Source organism: Chiloscyllium plagiosum, unplaced genomic scaffold (assembly GCF_037043375.1).
Source record: "Chiloscyllium plagiosum isolate Xiang-an unplaced genomic scaffold, Cpla_swu_hap1 HiC_scaffold_8, whole genome shotgun sequence".
Taxonomy (NCBI): Eukaryota; Metazoa; Chordata; class Chondrichthyes; order Orectolobiformes; family Hemiscylliidae; genus Chiloscyllium; species Chiloscyllium plagiosum.
The window spans coordinates 95,001,824-95,018,983 of NW_028270146.1; the positions used below are offsets into that span (position 1 = coordinate 95,001,824).

General features: G+C 45.7%; 2 protein-coding genes across 10 annotated transcripts in view; one reads left to right on the forward strand and one right to left on the reverse strand.

Annotated features, from left to right (window-relative positions):
- pigh (phosphatidylinositol glycan anchor biosynthesis, class H) overlaps window positions 1-17,160 on the forward strand; it is a 127,285-nt gene that overhangs the window by 14,740 nt on the left and 95,385 nt on the right. For 3 of the 6 annotated variants that reach the window (XM_043698217.2, XM_043698220.2, XM_043698221.2), the window contains 2 exons: window positions 371-484; window positions 7,282-7,752. In XM_043698217.2, coding sequence (XP_043554152.2) covers window positions 371-454 — 84 coding nt within the window. In that variant the 3' untranslated portion in view covers window positions 455-484; window positions 7,282-7,752. Of the gene's footprint in view, window positions 1-370; window positions 485-7,281; window positions 7,753-7,776; window positions 8,173-12,285; window positions 13,070-17,160 lie in introns of those variants that run through there. The other 3 variants (XM_043698218.2, XM_043698219.2, XM_087990126.1) reach the window with 3 other exon arrangements.
- The window catches only part of plekhh1 (pleckstrin homology, MyTH4 and FERM domain containing H1), a 171,956-nt gene continuing 166,741 nt past the window's right edge, over window positions 11,946-17,160 (reverse strand). For all 4 annotated transcript variants that reach the window (XM_087990124.1, XM_087990123.1, XM_043698224.2 and 1 more), the window contains one exon: window positions 11,946-16,304. In XM_087990124.1, the coding sequence (XP_087846250.1) occupies window positions 16,131-16,304 (174 nt within the window). In that variant the 3' untranslated portion in view covers window positions 11,946-16,130. The remainder of the gene's footprint in view (window positions 16,305-17,160) is intronic.

Genomic DNA, 17,160 nt, shown 5'->3' on the forward strand with positions numbered 1-17,160 from the left:
TGTGTCTCGCTCTCACTATATACTGGTTCCAGCTCCATGGTGATATATGTTATTCGGTGCCCGTACACTCAATGTGTTTGCTAAGTGCTATGGCCAGTGGGTTATTGACTGTAATCTGGATTCCAGGCAGCACATCTGCAAAAATATTAAAAGATTGATTTTGATGGGGAAGGGTTTGCTCGTTGTGTGAGGAAGCGATTGGTTTATAACTGCTTGGTATGTTTCAGCGTTGCTAGCACTGTGTCTAAGATACATCTGAGGTCGGAGCAGGTCGTGTGGATCCCTCTGTAGCTCCGAGCTATGTGGAGGAGCTTGGGGAAGGGGAGGAAGTCCTTGGGTTTCTAACACCACTCCACCTCCTTTTTTCAAGAGTGCCAAGCCACGTCTGGACTGTTTATCGCAGGTGTACAGAAGCTGCCAAGAAATCCTACAACAGACACAGGAGGAACAGTGAACGAGTCAAGGACAGGCCTTGTTCTGTCAGGTAATGGCACACCCGTCCCCTGTGCTCGTATTCATTGACAGTAGAGTGGGCTGCATGGGAATGATGACATGCGATTTTCCTCACCCGGTAAATTTGACCAAATCATAGAACCGTAGGATCTCCACAACGTGGAAGCGGGCCATTCAGCCCATTGAGTCTACACCAACCCTCGAAACAGCATTCCCTCCCAGACCTGGCCCCACCCTATCCCCGTAACTCTGCATTTACCATGGCTAACCCACATAGCCTGTGCATCCCTGGACACTATGGGCAATTTAGCATGACCAATCCACCTAATCTGCACATACTTGGACTGTTTGAGGAAACCGGAGCACCCGGAGGACACCCATGCAGACACAGGGCGAACACGCAAACTCTACACAGACAGTCGACTGAGGCTGGAATCGAACCTGGGTCCCCGGCCCTGTGTGGCGGCAGTACTGACCACTGAGCCACCGTGCCAATATTGAATTATATCCAATGCCAATTTGAAGAGAAGTTAGATTTTTCTGAGAAGTCTTGGTGAAGGGCTACATTGTACCATGGCTGGTTTTCTGGCTGTGCTCACCTGGTATCCTTTTGAGTATAAAGGATTACTCATAGGATTACAGAAAAAAAGATAAGACCATTTCACCCCTTGTATCCTTGATTGCTGAGAGAGAGAGAGAGCTGTCCAGCCTAATCCTGCTTTTCACTTTTCTTGGTTTGTTAGCCCTGCAGGTTAAACGCAGGTCCACAATACCTCTTGCATTCAGCTCGCTTTCAGGCAACGAGTTCCAGAGTCTGCTCAACTTTTCTCTAATCCTTTATCCAATCTTTCCTTATAGTTACATTTCACCAGCCGTAGAGTCACACAGCACAATCAGTCCAACTTGGTGGATTGGTTCAGGCCAACCATGTTTCCCAAACTGAACTCATCTCCACTTGCCTGTATTTGGACCATATCCCTCTAAATCATCTAACAGTCCAAATGTCTTTTGTACCTGACTCTACCACTTCCTCTGGAACTTCTTTCATTATACACCCTCTGGGTGAAAAGGTTACCCTCTGGGTGAAAAGGTTGCCCTCAAGTCCCTTTTAAATTTGCCTCCTCTCAACTTAAAAATATGCCTCCTAGTTTTGAACTGACCCTCCCTAGGGAAAAGACCTTGGCTATTCGTCTTATCTAGCCCCTTATGATTTTATCAACCTCTATAAGGTCACCCCTCAACCTCCTATGTTCCTGTGAAAAACAACCACAGCCTATACAGCCTCTCCTTCTAAATCAACCCTTCAGTCCTGGCAACACCCTGGTAAATCTTTTCTGAGCCCCCTCCAATTTAATAATATCCTTCCTATAGTAGGGTGACCAGAATTGTACGCAGTACTCCAAAAGTGGCCTGACCAACGTCTTGTAACAACCTCAACATGACGTCCCAACTCCTATACTCAAAGACCTGAGTAATGAAGGCAAGCGTGCTAAACATTTTCTTAACCACCCTGTCTGCCTGTGACGCAACTTTCAAAGAATTATGTATCTAAGCCCCTAGGTCTCTTGGTTCAACAACACTAGGCATTAAGTTGGACAAGTCCCCAAGTACGGATGAGATCTATCCCAGGTTACTGAGGGAAGCGAGAGAGGAAATAGCTGGGGCTTTAACAGATATCTTTGCAGCATCCTTGAACATGCAGGAGGTCACAGAGGACTGGAGAATTGCTACCCTTGGTTAAGAAGGGTAGCAGGGATAATCCAGGTAATTACAGAGCTGTGAACCTGCTAAGGGATAGGATATATACCCATTTGGAAGAAAATGGCCTTATTTGTGATAGGTAGCATGGTTTTGTGCAGGGAAGGTCATGTCTTACAAACCTAATAGAATTCCTTGAAGAGGTGACAAAGTTGATGAGGGAAGGGATGTAGATGTCATATACATAGACTTTAGTAAGGTCTTTTATAAAGTTCTAGGAGAAAGTGAGGACTGCAGATGCTGGAAAAGCACAGCAGGTCAGGCAGCATCCAAGGAGCAGGAGAATCGACATTTCAGGTATGAGCCCTTCTTCAGGAACTTTTATAAAGTTCCCCATAGTAAGCTGATGGAGAAAGTGAAGTTGCATGGTATGCAGGGTGTACTAGCTGGATGGATAAAGAACTGGCTGGGCAACAGGAGACAGTAATAGTGGAAGGGAGTTTCTCAAAATGGAGACCTGTGACCGGTGGTGTTCCACAGGGATCTATGCTGGGCCCACTGTTGTTTGTGATAAATATAATGATTTGGAGGAAGGTGTAGGTTGCCTCATTAGCAAGGTGGCAAGATTGGTAGAGTAGCAGACAGTGAAAGGGACTATCAGAGAATACAGCAGAATATAGATAGATTGGAGAGTTGGGCAGAGAAATGGCAGATGGATTCAATCCGGGCAAATGCAAGGTGATGCATTTTAGAAGATCCAGTTCAAGAGCGAACTATACAGTAAAAGGAAAAGGCTTGAGGAAAATTGGTGTACAGGGAGATCTGGGTGTTCAGGTCCACTGTACCCTGAAGGTGACAATACAGATCAGTAGAGTGGTTAAGAAGGCATATGGCATGCTTTCCTTCATCGGACGGGATATTGAGTACAAGAGTTGGCAGGTTACGTTACAGTTGTATAAGACTTTGGTTTGGCCACATTTGGAATACGGCGTACAGTTCTGGTCGCCACATTACCAAAAGGATGTGGATGCTTTGGAGAGGGTGCAGAGGAGGTTCACCAGGATAATGCCTGGTATGGAAGGTGCTAGCTATGAAGAGAGGTTGAGTAGATCAGGATTACTTTCATTGGAAAGGAGGTTGAGGGGTGACCTGATTAAGGCCTATAAATTCATTAGAGGTGTAGACAGGGTGGATAGCAAGAAACTTTTTCGCAGAGTGGAGGACTCAATTATTCGGGGTCCCTAGTTCAAAGTGAGAAGGGAAAGGTTTAGGGGAGATATGTGTGGAAAGTTCTTTATGCAGAGGGTGGTGGGTGCCTGGAGCATGTTGCCAGCGGAGGTGGTAGTGGCAGGTATGATAGTGTCATTTAAGATGTATCTAGACAGATACATGAATGGGCAGGGAGCAGCAGTATACAGATCCTTAGAAAATAGGCAGCAGGTTTAGATAGAAGATCTAAATCGGTGCAGGCTTGGCGGGCTGAAGGGCCTGTTCTTGTGCTGTAAGGTTCTTTGTACTGCCCAGGGCCCTACCATTAGCTGTATAAGTCCTGCCCTTGTTTCTTTTAACAAAATGCAATAACTCTTGGCAACATGACACTAAGGTCGGTAGAGTTGTGGATAGTGCAGAAAGATGCTGTAGGTTACAGAGAGACATAGATAAGCTGCAGAGCTGGGCTGAGAGGTGGCAAATGGAGTTTAATGCAGTAAAGTGTGAGGTGATTCACATTGGAAGGAGTAACCGGAATGCAGAGAACTGGGTTAATGGTAAGATTCTTGGCAGTGTAGATGAGCAGAGAGATCTCAGTCTTCATGTACATAGATCCCTGAAGGTTGCCACCCAGGTTGATAGGGTTGTTGAGAAAGCATACGGTGTGGTAGCTTTTATTGGTAGAGCGATTGAGTTTCTGAACCATGAGGTCAGGTTGCAGCTGTATAAAACTCTGGTCTGGCTGCACCAGAATTGCATACAGTTCTAGTCACCACATTATCTGAAGGATGTGGAAGCTTTGGAAAGAGTTCAGAGGAGATTTATTAGGATAATGTCTGGTATGGAGGGAAGGTCTTATGAGGAAAGGCTGAGGGACTTGAGGTTGTCTTTGTTAGAGAGAAGAAGGTTGAGAGGTGACTTAATTGCGACATACAAGATAATCAGAGGGTTAGATAAGGTGGACAGAGAGAGCCTTTTTCCTCAGATGGTGATGGCTAGCATGATGGGACATAGCTTTAAATTGAGGGGTGATCGATATAGGACAGATGCAACAGTAGTAGACTCGCCAACTTAAAGGGCACTTAAATGGTCATTGGGCAGGCATATAGACGAAAATGGAATAGTGTAGGTTAGATGGGCTTCAGATTGGTTTCACAGGTTAGCGCAACATAGAGGGCCGAAGGGCCTGTACTGTGCTGTAATGTTCTATGTTAACGTTTTCGTTAATATCCTTTGTACCTTCTGGGAGGTGATCCCATCGTTCCTGGATTGTTCCCAGTACTCTAGCTGTGGCCTAATTAGTGCTTTGCACAGTTCGAGCACAACTTTACTGTGTCTTGACTTCTTCCACCTAATGCCCCTTAACCACGTTAGATACCTTCAGAGAGCTCTGGGCATGCTCTCTAAAGTCCCTGTGTTCCTCTAGGCTTCTCAGTATTGCATCACACTTCAACAGTTTATAAATATCTTTTGCCATGTTTCTGCTTCTCTCCCCAGTTCATATCTTCCTGCAGACTGGGGATTCCTTTCTCTGCCAATCACAGGATTTGTTTTATATCAGCTACAATCTTTTTAATCGCGTTCCCCCCATTTAAATCTAAGCCAGCGATAAATAACCACAAAAATATCAAGGATCCAGGAAGGGGTCTGTGCAACCCCACAGTAATACTTTTCCAGTCAAGTCATACCCATCCTGCACCAAACCAATTTTGTATCCAATTTGACATTGCTTCTTGGCTCCTGTAGGTTTTTAGTTTTCTAACCAGTGTGTACACAGGACTTTGTCAAAAGCCACTGCAAAATTCATCTCGGAAATGTCCAATGTGCTGTTCTCATGGCCCCTTCTATACAAAACATTCAGTCATGTTATTCAGACATGAGCTTCCCTTAATGAAAACATGTTGACTGTGCTTAATTAATCTGTACCTTTCTACATAATTTATACTGTCCTTCACAACTTGTTCCAATAATTTGCTCAGCACTGATTTTAGTCTGACTAGCCTGTAATTACTGGCTCCCTTTTAAACTAATGGTATGTATTAGCAGTCTTGGGCAACATGCCTGAAGCTAAGGAGAATTGGAAAATAATGGTCAGAGCCTCCTCAATTTCCTTCTTTACTTTTTGAGCAATGGCAAATTATTTCACTTTTTGTGAAGACAAATATAAAGTGTTCATTAAGACCCATGTCTGTGTCATCCTCTTCCATAAAGAAGATACATTCTCGGGCTCTAATTCTTTTACCCTTGATCATCCTTTTGCTCTTTCCGTATTTTTAAAAATAAAATCCAAGACGCTCACACCAGAAGTTGCTTTGTGATAAATTGGCTGAGTTTAACCAGGGTAGTAAGGGAGCTGATGCAGGGTGACGGAGGAGAAAGAAAATTCCTTTTCCTTACTGTCCAGTGGAAATTTCATGACAACAAATGTCAGCTAAGGATGAAGTTGGGATAAAGTTGCCTGTGCAACCTTCTAAAGTAAAAAAAAAACCCGGCAATTTATATATTTAGATAGCAACACTTAATAGGAACCTCCTGGGGAGTGTTGTCGAACAGAGACCTAGTTCTTTGAAAGTGGAGTCACATTTAGACAGGATAGGAGAGAACGTGTTTGACATGCTTGCCTTTATTGGTCAGTTAATTGAGTATAGGAATTGGGGTGTCATGTTGCAGCTGTACAGGACATTGGTTAGTTCACTTTTGGAATACACTGTTCAATTTTGGTCTCCCTGATATAGGAAAGATGTTGTGAAACTTGAAAGGGTTCAGAAAAGATTTATAAGCTTGTTGGAGGGTTTGAGCTATATATAGGGAGAGGCTGAATTAGGCTGGGGCTGTTTTCCCTGGAGCATCAGAGGCTGAGGGGTGACCTCAGTGGTTTATAAAATCATGAGGGGCATGGATAGGGAAAATAGACAAGGTTTTGTTTTTACTTTTTTTTTTAGATTAGATTACTTACAGTGTGGAAACAGGCCCTTCGACCCAACAGGTCCACACCGACCCGCCGAAGTGCAACCCACCCAGACCCATTCCCTTACATTTACCCCTTCACCTAACACTACAGGCAATTTAGCATGGCCAATTCACCTAACCTTTTCCCTGGGGTGGGGGAGTCCAGAACTAGAGGGAATAGGTTTAAGGTGAGAGGGGGAAAGATATAAAAGGGACCTAAGGGCAATTTTTTTTCATGCAGTGGGTGGTGCATGTATGGAATGAGCTGTCAGAGGAAGTGGTGGAGGCTGGACAATTACAACATTTAAAAGGCATCTGGATGGGTATACGAATAGGAAAAATTTAAAGGAAGATGGGCCAAATGCTGGCCGATAGGATTAGATTAATTTAGGATATCACGGCTGAGTTTCTGTACTGTTCAACTCTTATGACCTCAACGTATTGAACCATCCCAAGGCACATCATATTTGGAGGTTATAAGTGTTTTAAAAATTCATTCATGGGATGTGGCCCCTGCTGGATGGACAGCATTACCTACACATCCCTGGTTGCGTCTGAAAGGTGGTGGTGAGCTGCCAGTTTGAAAGCAAACATGAAGCATCCAGCTGCACATATTAGGGCAGCCCACCGAGAACCAGGGTATTGGGATTTATGGAGCGTCTTGGAGGAGGAACGAGAATAGCTAAGCAGCCCTTGGTGTCCAGTCTCATGTTAAGGATATTGAGATACCGAGATTAGCTGGTCATCATAGAATTCTACCCCAGCCAGAGACTGAGAGAGGTGAGTGGTAAATCCCATCCAAGAAACACCAGGCCCATGCGAGAATTTCAATAAGTGGAGTTTTAGAGTTAAAGTTTGAGCGTTGTTCCAGAAAGTAATTCTCTGGGAGTGAATGATGTTTCGGGTGGAGTGTGGGTTGATTGCTCGTGTTGTTGAAATTGGCCTCAAAGAGGACTACTTCTCTAAGAACAGGTGTCTAAAGGAAGCCCTCGACCTGTCAAATGATCCTCAGCAGCCAGACAGTGAAGAGGACACAGCACTTCCCACTGCTGTCAGCAATGTCATGGAAACAATCCCACCAGGTCGTAAACATCATCAGGTGGTGGAACTGCCCATTGGAAATGACATCCTTGTTGTTGGCACACTTCACGAAAGAAGGAGGTTAGCCATAACATACCGGACGCAGGGCAGTTGGATGCAATTACAGACTGATGGTTCTTTGTTCCTCATGACCACCAGGGTGACAAAGACTTGCCAGATATTGCACCTTTCACAGTCACGCGATCTGCCAGCACACAAGTGACGTACTTACGAAACAAGGTTGCTGTTGTAATGTAGGAAGTGCAGTAGCAGTTAAATGTGCAACGGTATGCTAATAATTTGATAATCAGTTTAAGCTCATGCTGATTGAAGAATAAACAGTGACCTGAACACCAGAGAAAACTGCCTTGTTCTTCTTTGAACTAGAATCTTTTATGTCCATCTGCGAGAGAGAGAGAGAGAGAGAGAGCGAGTGCTGCACTGTGGTGGAGAGTCAACCTAGGATTTACAATCAAGTTTTGAGATTGGAACTTGAACGCACCACCTACTGACTGGGAGCTTAAGAGTACTGTTACTAAATGAGTGACAACCACTGATAACAATCAGCATCAGGATTTATTTCTGGAGACCTGTACCTAACAGCTCGTGCAAATGTACCCAGTATTGTCCTGAGCTATTTTATTGCCACAATAAATGGTGGGGCTGACTGTATAAATAAGGTAATGGAGAGGTCTGGTTATTAGGTTAGTTGTGGACCCTCTGGTGACCTGGTGTATGTTGATAAGTCAGTGAGCATTAAAAGATTTGTGAACTTCAGCTGGTGCTGCTGCACCCTGTGGTTCAGGCTGTGTTAAGAAACTACCTAGTGTGTGCGGGGCACTCACTGAATTTGTGACCAGCTCTGACAGAAAGCTGTCTGCAAATGGATATTTTTAAAATGTTTTGTGGCTATTACATGGAATTCACCGCATTCAGCTGAGTCCAGGAACAGCTAACCAAATACTCCTTTGTTTCAACTCTCCTGGATTTTAATCCCCTTGTACGTCAATCCTCTTACATTGCTAAATGTATATTTGTTTGTGTGTGTGACACCATGAAGGTTGTTGTGTTAACAAGTCTTTCCTATCCAAATAGTTGTAGCAAATTACTGCAGATGCTGGAATCTGTACTGAAAACAGCAGATGCTGGAGGTCAGATAGCATCCATGGAGAGACAGCAAGCTGATGGTTTCACTCCCCTTCCAAGCTGAAGTGAGGTGTGGAGGGGGCAGCATTTATGACATGGTGGGGGGTGTTGGTGGGGTGCAGATTGCTGCTGGAGAGGTGTTGATTGTTCACATTAAGTGATCGGGATGTGAGAATGTATCTTGCTCTTTGTTTAATCTAAGAAAACATGCCAAAAGGATTGGTGCTGGGTCCACTACTTTTCATCATTTACATAAATGATTTGGATGTGAGCATAAGAGGTACAGTTAGTAAGTTTGCAGATGACACCAATATTGGAGGTGTAGTGGACAGCGAAGAAGGTTACCTCTGATTACAATGGAATCTTGATCAGATGGGCCAATGGGCTGAGGAGTGGCAGATGGAGTTTAATTTAGATAAATGCGAGGTGCTGCATTTTGGAAAAGCAAATCCGAGGAGGACTTAGACATTTAATGGTAAGGTCCTAGGGAGTGTTGCTGAACAAAGAGACCTTGGAGTGCAGGTTCATAGCTCCTTGAAAGTGGAGTTGCAGGTAGATAGGATAGTGAAGAAGGTGTTTGGTATGCCTTTATTGGTCAGAGTGTTGAGTACAGGAGTTGGGAGGGCATATTGCAGCCGTACAGGACATTGTTAGGCCACTGTTGGAATATTGTGTGCAATTCTGGTCTCCTTCCTATCGGAAGGATGTTGTGAAACTTGAAATGGTTCAGAAACGATTTACAAGGATGCTGCCAGGGTTGGAGGATCTGAGCTATAGGGAGAGGCTGAACAGGCTGCGGCTGTTTTCCCTGGAGCGTCGGAGGCTGAGGGGTGACCTTAGAGGTTTATAAAATCATGAAGGGTATAGATAGGATAAATAGACAAAGTCTTTTCTCTGGGGTTCTGGACACCCTAGAGGGTTGGAGGGGAAAGATATAAAAGGGACCTAAGGGGCAACTTTTTCACACAGAGGGTGGTATGTGTATGGAATGAGCTGCCAGAGGAAGTGGGGGGGGCTGGTACAATTGCAACATTTAAGAGGCATCTGGTTGCGTATATGAAAAGAAGGGTTTAGAGGGATTTGGGCCAAATGCTGGCAAATGGGACTAGTTTAGGTTAGGATATCTGGTCGGCATGGACGAGTTGGACCAAAGGGGTTGTTTCTGTGGTGTACATCTCTATGACTCTGTCTTCATAGGCTTAAAATGTAAATTAAGGGAGACTTACAGAATGGACAAAACACATCCTACCTCAATTGCAAAACATTAAATTGGTTGCTGTCAGGTGTGTCGAGTTTCTCCCAACAATTCCCATTTTCGTTTCCGATTCCCAGCATCCATAGTTTTTTTTACTTTACATGAAGAAGCATTTCTGAAGCAAGTGGAACCTGGACCCGGGCCTTCTGACTCAGAGGGAGGGCATCACCACGGAGCCACAACAGCCTTGCATTCCCTCGGGGTTGATATTTTCTGGTCAGGATCATATCCCTAAGCCCAACCATTGTCACCTGCTGCATTAATCTTTCTTTATCATAAGGTCTAAAGTGAGGGGATAGTTACAGGGTTCAGTTCCTCATGCAACTGCTGAAATAATGATGCATGTACCAGGATCTGGAAAACACTTGTGCCATGAAAGGACCACTCAACAATCATCTCCAAGAAGAGAAAATCTAACCAGCTCCCATTGACGTTCCATACTGTTTTTAGCTGAATCTCCACCATCAACATTTCTGGGGGTTGACATTGACCAGGAATGTAATTGCCATATAGATACTGTAGCTATAAGAGGAGATTAAAAATGTTGTATTTTCAGACAAACTGTGAAACCACTATCTACAAGGCACAAATGTGATGGTGTACTCTCCCCTTGCCAAGAACGAATGCAATTCCAAAAACACTCGAGGCTTAACACCCATTCAGGACAAAAGTAGAAGATAGGAGCAGGAGGAGGCCATTCAGCCCTTCGAGCAGTCTCCACCATTCGTCACAATCATGGCTGATTGTCCATCTCAGTAGCTTAATTCTGCTTTCTCCCTATAACCTTTGATCCTGTTCACCCCAAGTGCTATATCTAGCCGCCTCTTGAAGACATTCAATGTTTTGGCATCAACTACTTCCTGCGTTAATGAATTCCACAGGCCCACTACTCTTTGGGCCACTCTTCATCTCTGTCCTAAATGGTCCGCCCCAAATCCTCAGACTGTGACCCCCTGGTTTTGGACACACCCACCATCAACAACGTCCTCACTGCATCTACCCTGTCTACTCCTGTTAGAATTTGGAAGTCTTGGTGACATCCCCCCTGTTATTCATTTGAACTCCAGTGAAAACAATCCTAACCTAGTCAATCTCTCCTCATGCATCAGTCCCGCCATCCCCGGAATCAGCCTGGTAAACCTTTGCTGCACTCCATCGAGAGCAGGAGCACCCTTCCTCAGAAAAGGAGACCAAAACAGCAAGCAGTAATCTATTCAATCAAATACTATTTGATGAATAGATACCCTATTCACTGCCTTAAACATTCCCTACCTTCCCTGATGCACAGTAGTGAACTATATTCAAGATGTCATGCAGCAACTCACCAAGTCTCCAAGATGGTGGCAGAGCAGGACTCCTGAGTTGGAGCTCACCTGCTCAGTGCACTTTTATTTTCTTTTTTATCCCCTCTCTCTTCACTTTCTTTTTACCTCCCGTTCTCAGCGTGGACTCGGACTCCCGACCTGGTCTGCTTAGGGAGGGCTGTTATTTTGAACTCTCATTTCTCTATTTTTCCAATCTGTTGTTGGATTTTTATTTTTCTCATTTTTTCACCCCCCCCCCCCCCCCCGACCACCGCCAAGAATTTGTGTGAAATAATCTGTACCTTTTGTAAACTTTGCACTGTACTCCATGCGAGCACGTGACTGTAAAACTAAATCTAAAGAAGTTCTCAGTTTTTTTTTTACCAGTTTTGTACAGTAGTTCATAGAATTCCCAATCCCAAATAATATTCCTATCGTCATTACATTCATTGTGGTTGTGTTAAAATCCTGGATCTCCCTCCCTAACAGCACTGTGATAACACCCACTTCCTGCGCATTGTAACAGTTCAAGATGGTGGCTTTCCTTCCCAAGCACCACCATCTCGGGAGCATTTAGGAATAAGTAATCAGTGGTGGCCCTGTCAGTGGTATGACTACATTTTAAAAAGTACATAGTGACAAAGATACAGAAAGAGTGCATAGATTACTTTCCATGGTTACGAATTAAAATTAAGTGTTCCAGATCATTGTTTTGCATAATGCATCTGTACTGCCTAACACATCAGCTAAATATGGGTTTGATGCACTACTTGCTAATAGTCAGGAACACCCTTTCTGAGTAACGAGAGTAGAATGGATCTCCTTTAGGCAGTTGGCAAGACGCAGACATGTTTGTGTTACCACTTTTTATTTTGACTACTAGCAGTCATAGATGGAGGGTGTGTGGGAGCATTCCAGTATTACCCTCTTAAATCACACAATGATTCCCAAAAATACAGGCAACTGCTCAGATTTAAGTGTGAAAATCACAGTGTTCACTTCCAACAGTTAGAATAAATAAGAGGTACAGTACATTGGTATAACCATTCACAGAAATGGGTTTGTCCCTGTCACATTCAAGTATTCAATAATATATTATACAGTGTGGTGTATTTACACACACACACACAATTGTCAGGAACAACACTCTGTGCTCTATGAGAATGCCATTTGTTCTGTGTCGGCTTTTAGGCTTTGTACCGATCTTTGAACAGAAAAGGTCATCTTCAAGTCTCTGTGAAAGAACTAAGTGGTTAAAGAATGCTACACATCTAGTGGTGACAAGCTTCACCTGTGGCTGTATGTGAAGGAATCGCTAGCGCAGTCTTCACTGGTCAGGCCTACTGCCCTACACCAACAGGAAACAAAAGGATCACTCCGTGACTGAGTAAGAGCCATGAGAACAGCCACCAGCTCAAGTGGGCATCTGCAGCTCACTACGAAACGGTTTCTTCCCCAAATAAAGATCAAGCCCACGCACATTTCACTGGGCATCGTAAATATAACAGAACAGGGTAAGTCAAAACCAGAAGGTGACCGCGAACATCGCTAGACAGTTTTGTCAGTGCACGAGAAGGACTTTTTTTTTCCCCAATGAACTGAGGTCGTTTTGGTTGGAGCGGGAGGGAGTCAAGCTGACATTATTCACCAGGGACACTGCACGGACTCACTGAGGGCTGTATGTAACAGCCTAATGGAAGACACCCACTGGCCCTGCAGGAGCTGAGCTACCCAGTGCAGATTCAGGAATAATAAATAGCCCATCTTCCAATGAGGCACTTTAACAGTGAGTTACTATCATATTTCTGGACAGTCCATGTTGATCATGCTTCTGTCATAATCATTTACCCCTCCCTCTGGAAACATCTTTCTTTATTGGCCCAGTGCCATCCTATATTGGCTTTGTACCATCCTAACCTTTGGCCATTTACTCTCTCCTGCCTCCAGACTAATCTGAGTGAATGAATGCCCTTTAATCAGTGCTCCCGTCTCTCATGCTTCCTTTAGGTTCTTCCCTCTTGCCCTCCTGTTCTAGAGCCGACTCGCTCAAACCATTGGTAAAACTCTTTAAGCTCTGGTGAAAGGTTGTGGGCCCAAAGCGTTTTCTCCGCAGATGTTCCCTGACCTAGTGGGATTTCCAGCAACCGGAACATTCTATTTTAGCCTTCGTCTGATCCCTAACGGGAATGGTCTGCCTTTTGGATGCCGCTTGGAACTCAGAACAAACCAGCAACAACCAGACAGAGACACAGAATGTGCATCTGACCAGGGGAGGTTCAATCAAAGGTACGCCAGTGGATGCTTAGGTGGGGTTTGACTTTGACCCGTCTTTATTGCTGGAAATTTCACAAGTATTCCTCCCCAGCAATTAAATATGCAAAGCTTAATGCTAAAGAATGGTTATAGGCCAGGAGACTGGGTGGAATTAGAATTAGAATCCCTACAGTGTGGAAACAGGCCCTTCGGCCCAACAACTCGACACAGACAGTCGCCCGAGGCTGGAATCAAACCCAGGTCTCTGGCACTGTGAGGCTGTAGTGCTAACCACTGAGCCACCCTCACGTCCAGGTACTTCTTCAAATAACTCAAGGGAATCTTTTATGTCTTAAGTGAGGGAAGACACAAACATGCTTTCCTGTCTCATTTGACGGAGCTGCACTCCCCCTGTGCACTGGAGTATCAGCTGTGGATTCTGTGCTTCAGACTCTGATAGTGAATCCACAAACCTCCTGCCCGGGAAATGAGAAGTTACTGATGGGGAGCACTGACAAAAATGTGTACTGGTCATGGCGCTGGGCACGGTTGCAAAATCTCCAGCTGGGGTGCTGGCATGCAAGCTGGGCCGGGAATAGGGCAACGACAGTGAAGTTATGAGAGAAAGCCAGTGGTTCACTCATGGACCCTCATGAAATGACAGCCCTCTGAGGGAGCTACAATGGTTGAAAAGTGTGGTGCTGGAAAATGACAGCAGGTCAGGTAGCATCCAGGGAGCAGGAGAGTCAACGTTTTGGGCATAAGCCCTTCATCAAGAATATGGAGGTAGGTGGGGAGGGTAGGGGGCTGAGAGATAAACAGGAGTGTGGGGGTGGGGCTCAGGGGTAAGGTAGCTGGGAAGGCAATAGGTAGATGAAAGTGGGAGGGAGGGTGATAGGTGGGAAGGAAGATGGATAGGTCAGGCAGATCAAGAGGGCAATGCCAAGTTGGAGAGTTAGATCTGGGATGAGGTGGGGGGAGGGGAGATGAGGAAACAGGTGAAATCCACATTGATCCTGTGGAAGGTGCCAAAGTGGAAGATGAGGGGTTCTTCCTCCAGGCATCGGGTGGCTAGAATCTGGCAGCGGAGGCGGCCAAGGACTTGCATGCCTTTGTCAGGATGGGGGTGGGGGGGGGGGTTGAAGTGGTCGGCTACAGGGCGGTGGGGTCAGTTGGTGTGTGGGTCCTGGAGATGATCTCTGACACGTTCCGCGAGTCGTCCAATGCGACAGTGGTAGGTTCTGCGAGTTGTACAATGGTACGAGCTCTGCGAGTTGTCCATTAGTACAAGCAATGTCAGTAAAGCAAGGAAGCGACCAGGACCACCACCTCAGCTTTCTCAAGGTAGGCATTGGTTATTAAGAGTCTTGTCCACAGGCTGATAAATTTTACAGCACTACCTCCTTGGTTCATTTTCGAGAGGCAGTGACAGCCGCTGATCGACTCTTCCCTTGATTTCCGTGGTCTCGTTATTTAATCCCATGTTCACACTGATTTCAGGACTGAAAATCTGAGCTTGATTTTGTTACTCCCGGAAAACCAATGATTTCAAAGCCCTTTAGTCTGGGGAACTGCAATAATAGTTGGAGCATTGAAAGGCTCACTCGTGTGTCATTTGTGATATACCACTCCAGTGGCATGTGGTTGGGAGCAGTTCCTGCAAAACAGCACATGCTCAGCCTGAAACCAAACGTTAAAGAACAGTCTACTCTCCTGAGGCGTCGTGTGTCTAACACATTCAAAGAGCAGGTCCTGAAGGGGGGGTGGGAGTGGGGTGGTGGGTGCAGACTCCTATTCTGGGTGCTGCCTGGTATAGAATCATTGAATCCCTACACAGTGGAAGCAGGCCATTCGTCCCATTGAGTCCATACCGGCCCTCCCAAAGGGCATCCCACCCCTATCCCCTGCAATTTCCCATGGCTAATCCGCCTAACTTTCACATCCGTGGAAACTCCGGGGCACTTTAACACGGCCGATCTACCTGACCTGTACATCTTTGGACTGAGGGAGGAAACCGGTGCAACCGGAGGGAACACGGGGACACTGGAAGAACGGGGGCAAACTCCACACAGGCACTTGCCTGAGGGTGTGAGGTCGGGCCCTGTTGTTCCTAGGTTAACACGTACCAGTGCTCCTCTGACTGACTGCACTGATGATTCTTTGCCTGATGAAAGGACAGCACCAGGGTGTCTGCAAAGAGGAGGTCATGGACCCTGTTGCTGCTGTGAGCCATCTTCCACTCTTACGCAAAGGCCTCTGGCTTCTGCTGATAACCTTACAGTCTTGAGCTCCAAGACAATTTACTGTGTACCAACACCTGTGTTACACAACCTTGCCCCTTGGGTGCCGAAGCCCATCAGAACTGGAGATTTGGCCAAGGGTAGGAGGTGGGCACTGCCATGTTTGCCAAGTAATCAACCCTAGGGTGGAATTGGGTAAGGGAAGGGAACCGCTTTGGAGAAAGGCCTTTTCCCATTTCAGGGTGCTTTTCCCGAGAGCCTGCACCGTTCCGGTTTTACTGCATACGGACCAGCCTTAGCACCGGTGGCACAGAGCATGCTGGGATTTGCACGCTCAGCTCGCACGAGATCTGTGAAGTATCAAAACAAAACAAAAGAAGATCACGTCTAAAAACACTACTCAAGCACTTAAATACAGGCTGCAACAGAGAGAGTGCAGACACAACGGTGATTCATGCACCATTTGAATCTTGCAAGTGGTTTGTCCTCTGGTAGCCGGGTCTCATGTTCCATGTCTTCAGCTCTCACAAGGGGCTGGGGTTCTCAGAGCAGGGTTGGGCCCTGTGTGGTCCGCGTCATGCTCGGGAAGTGCTTGCTGTCGATCTCCCACAGCTTCTTGCCCGAGAGGTTCGCAGACGGTAGGTTTGGCGAGGTGGATGTCGAGGGCCAGCCGCTGTGGTTGATGTAGCTGGCCAGTATCAGGGTCAGCTCCAGGATCTGCGGAACACAACAACAGGGTAAGAACTGACAAAACAAACTGCTTCGCGGGGGAGTGACCAAGTCGGACGGGCCCAGGGAACCTGCCTCAACTCTTCATTACGTAACCACAAGTCAAAGCTGGAAGGGAGCGGAATCACTAATTGCCTGACCTAGTGCCAGGCCTAACACCCTCTGGCACTTCTTGACTAAACCAGAGAGCCTGCCCAGCCTTACAAAAACTCAGGTCACAATCAAGTTTAGAGAATATGATGTTTTGTGGCATAATTCTGTTGGTTTGTTGCTCATTATTCTGATTTCTTCTTTGAATATTAACAGCGGCAGATGTGAGTTTAATCTGGATAAATGTGAGATATTGCACTTTGGAACAAAACAGGGAAGGACTTGTACAATTAATGGTACAGCCTTGGGGGAGTGCTGTAGAACAGAGACACCTAGAGATTCAGGTACATAATTCTTTGAGATTTGCATCACAGGTAGATATGGTGGTTAAGAAGCTGTTTATCACGCTTGCCTTCATTGCTCAGACCTTTTGAGTATAGGAGTTATAGAGTCAAAGAGATGTACAGCATGCAAACAGACCCTTCGGTCCAACCCGTCCATGCTGACCAGATATCCCAACCCAATCTCGTCCCACATGCCAGCACCCAGCCCATATCCCTCCAAACCCTTCCTATTCATATACCCATCCAAATGCCTCTTAAATGTTGCAATTGTACCAGCCTCCACCACATCCTCGGGCAGCTCATTCCATACACATACCACTCTCTATGTGAAAAGGTTGCCCCTTAGTTCCCTTTTATATCTTTCCCCTCTCACCCTAAACCTATGCCCTCTAGTTCTGGACTCCCCGACC